Below are 4,545 nucleotides of genomic sequence, written 5' to 3'. Positions count from 1 at the left end.
ACAAAGTGACATTTTGACTTGCAATTAATCAACCGTTAATTATAAAGGTCTATTTGATTTAAAATAAAAGTTTAAAGATTTGATTGAACATAATAGAAGGATAAAGGTTTATTTCAATTTTTTAAAATAGTTTTTTAAATATTATGGTTTAAAAAAAGATAAACAATAGTCTTTCTCAGATAAATATGCTATACTTCAATTGGAAAGTGTAGCACAAGTCTTTTGAAATGATTTATTTAACCACACAGTTAAGTTCACAAGGGCATTAAATGGAAAATTGTGTAGAATCACTCACTTTAATGTGACAAAGAAATTTGCATTGGGCAGCGAAAACATATAATATTAAAATTTAAAAAAAAAAAAGCTAAATTGTTTCTATCCAGATTTATGCAAGAGACCGAATATGTGTATGCACTGCACATAATTATCAATATTCCCAAACCCTAAAAAGGAAACCCAAGCCAAAGCATTTATTCAAAATTTCCTGTCTTTGGAATCATAGCCAGAATTTTCCTTTATCTCTTTTCTTCCTTTAACAATTATTCCATTTATCAAGACTAAATGTGAAGAACACGAAAAAGTACATACACAGCCCTCCATTTATTCCTTTTTCTGTGGTCTAACATGTATATAAAGAGCCCCTCTTTGGGGCATTCCTTCAAGGATTCCTTCTACTACAACCTCTTGATTATATCATTGAAGTCATCATCTTTGCGTTATTCTAGTTAAGGTTTGTTTTCTTTGTATCGCCTTATATCCTTATAACTTCAAAATCTTCATGTTTTCGAGACGTTGTGTTTTGTTTGTTCCTGCTTGTCACCCTGTTTGAATGGAATCCTTTTCTTAGAGCAGAAGAAAACAATGAGCAGGCCAGGAGATTGGAACTGCAGGTCATGCCAGCACCTCAACTTCCAGAGGAGGGACTCCTGCCAACGTTGCGGGGAATCTAGGTCAGGTGACTTTGGTAGCTACGGTGGGAGGGGTGGCTCCTCATTTGGGTTCACCACCGGCTCCGATGTTCGACCTGGTGACTGGTACTGCACTGCCGGAAACTGTGGCACCCACAATTTCGCTAGCCGTTCCAGCTGCTTCAAATGTGGTGCATTCAAGGATGACTCTGCTGGAGGTTTCGACTCTGACATCCCACGTTCAAGAGGATTTGGTGGTAATCGATCCGGATGGAAATCAGGCGACTGGATATGCACCAGGTGAATTCTTCTAACACTTTTGTTTTCCGATATTTGACTATTGCATTTCTTATAGGATATGAAGTCAAGACATCTAAAATATTAATTTTTTTCTTCATTGTTCCAAGCCGGGGATGACCTCTTGCTCCCTTTTTATTGGTGTAAACATATTTGTATATTTCAGTTGTAATCAACTAGGAGAAGCTGCTAGCTGAGACAACTACAGTGGCATGTTTATTCTCTCTGCTACAATGGCCGGCTTTTCCGTACACAACTTTGCTTTTGGTTTTGCCAGCCAGATTCTGTTCTTTGAAAGCTTTAGTTGTTGCTGTATATCTTTCCTTTACATGCTAGATTTTCTTTTGACTGCTTTTGGAAGCTAGGAAGCATTTAAGAATCTCTTGCTCTCCACTCTGTGTTGAGTAGGAAAAAGGGAAAAAGAGTCCTGTCTTATCTTATTCTTATGAAAATTAAATGTAACTCAATATGATCAATGCAGGTCTGGATGCAATGAGCACAATTTTGCTAGCCGGATGGAGTGCTTCAGATGCAGTGCCCCAAGAGACTTTAACAATAGAACTTCATATTAAAAGCATGCTATCCATTTTTGGGTACAGTCTTTCACCTTATTCATCAAGGATTGTGGTTTTTATTTTTTTTTTCTTTCAATTTTTGCTTACAATTCTAATTAACATATGTGGCTTGATGACTTGTAGGTGTTGCAACCAACTAAGAGAGACTAAATCAGAGACTTTTACTGCTTTTTCTTCATTATATTCCTTTGGGGTGTGCTAGAATTCCTCAGGTGAAGGAACATGGTGTAGAAGCCCTTGTTGATCACCAGAAGCTTTGTCCCTTGGCATTTTGTCTTGGTTTTTTTTCCGATAAGAATTATAGCAATATTGTAGTACTTTGTGATGATGCTTTCAATGTATCGTTTATTTGTCTTTTGCTTTTTAGGGAGTTTATTTATTGTAATGGTGCGTGGCTTTCTTAAAAGAAGATGATTCTCTTCTCTTTTTCCCATTAGTAGAAATGATTTGCATGCATGAACTTCAGAGAGAAAAAAAAAAAGAAAAGAAAAAGATGACTCTCTCTCTCTCACCCATTTCTCTCCTGTGTATGGCGACTGACAATTAGCTGATGGGAAGAGTAAAATTGAGGCTTGAAGGCTGCTTCATACTGGTGAATTTGGTTAAAAAATTGGTTTGAAAAAGTGCTTTAAACATTGCTGTGAGGAACAAGAGTTTAATAATATGAAGATCAATGGACTTGCAACTTCACTAAGGGACCACGCTGGGGTCAAAATTCAAGGAATGTCAAACAGATATTTGCTTTTGAAAAGCCTGAGGGACAACATATAGTGATTCCACTATAATTTTCTAAAAGAGAAGCTAATTATGATTATAGATAGATTACAAAGATTTAAAAGTACATTGTTGATTGTACAATTTCATTCTTTCTTTTCTTGGGAGGGATGGTGGCAGAGGGGTTTGAATATGTGGAACAATATCAAACTCCAATGATTCTTCTCTGCAAATTATAAGAACCCCAACCCAAATATTTTCCTACTATATATGCAATATGCCCGAAAACCTGTTGGACTTAAAAAGGTTAAATTAAATACAAGTGCACTACAATTTCAGGATTGAACTTTAAATATCATTAAGCAAAAGAGAATTTAGTAAACATGTTGAAAGGTTGTTCAATATAAAAGTATAAAGTATCATGTGATGATATATAGAGTAACCAGTGGATAAGGATGGGAATTGCTACTTGTAAATGTATGCACATGCCATTATTGCACATCATCTGTCAAACATATACTACATTAATTACTAAAAGTTCTTAAGGCTGATCTCAAGGTAAAATTAATGTGTTATAATGTCTTAAGCTTTGTGTTACTTTATGGTATTATTGCCTTTTAATTTGATGTTCTATATTCTCCATATATAGAGTTAATCTGTATCATACTCTTGTCATATTAATCTCTAGCATGTATTCTCAAATTAATTGTGAAGAAATTATTTCCTAAAACAATTAATTTTGAGGAAGGGATTCATTTTTGAGGATGTGAGTTATAGTTACCATTAATATTAGGATGTTCCTCATATAATCTAGGTGTCAAATGTTAAAATGCTCATTTTTTTAATATATGATATGAGAATAAAATTACCTGAATATTTGATTTAATAATTAATACATAATCAGTTACACAAAAAGTAAAGTTTGAATTTTTTTTTTAAATTAAAAAAAAAAAAGAGAATAAGAGAGTTTTTTAATGTATTCAGGAGTTGTTATCATGCAAAAGCGAAGTAAGTATATTCAAAACATAAAATTACATTGGATCCCCTTTATTGACCTATGGTATCTCAGAAAGTTTACATGTCGTGGATTCAAAAGCAACAATCTATTCATGAACGTCTCTTCCAACACGACAACACTAGTTACTACTAACATTTATATATGCAATGCTTTAAGCAAAGATTCTTGTCTTCCTTTCCAGCTATCTTTATGTTATATTCAAATGTCCTATTCTGGCTAGTTTACAAGGTAATCTTAGGAGCTAGTTTGGGCCCAGGATGTTCTCCTAGTTGCTGGCAGGCAGGTGCACCATACCCCTTTTATTATTACATTATCCCCAAAAAAATCACGAGATAAGACCATCATATGATATCAGGACATTCGGGTTGTGGAGGAACTTTAATGGTACGTTTGGTTGGCGGAATAGATAGGAATTGAATAGAATAGTTGTTATGTGAGAATAGAATGAGGTAGGAATAGAATAAGATAGTTATTACTTAGTTTGGTATGACAAAGGGAATAGGGTAAGAATAATTATTATGACTTATTGTAGTGTTTGGTTGGTAACAATAATTTTAGAATAAGAAAGGAATAGAAAAAAAAAAGACAAAAACACTCTTTATTATTTATATGACATTTTATTTTTATTAGATTTTTTAAATATTAATAATCTAGAATTTAATTAAAATATTAATAATTAATAATTTAAATATTAATATTTATTTAATTTAAATATTATTATGATTAATTTTTATTTTATTTTATTTTTAAAATATTAATAATTGATAATTTATTTAAAATATTAATAATTGATAATTTCAATATTAATATTTATTTATAATTTAATTATTTATATTGTAAAATATTAATATTTTATTTAATTTAAATATTATGATGATCAATTATTTTATTTTATTTTATTTTTGAAAATTAATAATTGATTATTTAGTTAAAATATTAATAATAGATAATTTAAATATTAATATTTTATTTAATTTAAATATTATTATGACTAATTTTTTATTTTATTTTTTAAATATTAATAATTGGTAAT

At 31.3% G+C, this 4,545-nt stretch overlaps 1 protein-coding gene across 2 annotated transcripts; it reads left to right on the top strand.

Annotated features, from left to right (window-relative positions):
* On the top strand, positions 412-2,216 carry LOC18595756 (TATA-binding protein-associated factor 2N). Of its 2 annotated transcripts, none has more exons than XM_018122619.1 (4): positions 412-730; positions 853-1,208; positions 1,687-1,798; positions 1,904-2,216. In XM_018122619.1, the coding sequence occupies exons 2-3, from the start codon at positions 862-864 to the stop codon at positions 1,775-1,777; spliced, it is 438 nt and encodes a 145-aa protein (XP_017978108.1). In that variant the 5' UTR covers positions 412-730; positions 853-861; the 3' UTR covers positions 1,778-1,798; positions 1,904-2,216. The 2 variants fall into 2 exon arrangements, with proteins under 2 accessions (XP_017978108.1, XP_007023906.1); XM_007023844.2 differs by having other exon boundaries at positions 624-730; positions 848-1,208.

Source organism: Theobroma cacao, chromosome 6 (genome assembly GCF_000208745.1).
Source record: "Theobroma cacao cultivar B97-61/B2 chromosome 6, Criollo_cocoa_genome_V2, whole genome shotgun sequence".
Taxonomy (NCBI): Eukaryota; Viridiplantae; Streptophyta; class Magnoliopsida; order Malvales; family Malvaceae; genus Theobroma; species Theobroma cacao.
Note: the sequence above shows the minus strand (reverse complement) of the source record. Positions and strands in the feature narration are given on the sequence as shown.

What these genes read in the sequence shown, in the direction of transcription:
- LOC18595756 (XM_018122619.1), top strand. Translation starts at nt 862, where the DNA reads ATGAGCAGGCCAGGAGATTGGAACTGCAGGTCATGCCAGCACCTCAAC. An exon ending in GGCGACTGGATATGCACCAG is followed by an intron (nt 1,209 to 1,686) that starts GTGAATTCTTCT and finishes TGATCAATGCAG; the next exon opens with GTCTGGATGCAATGAGCACA.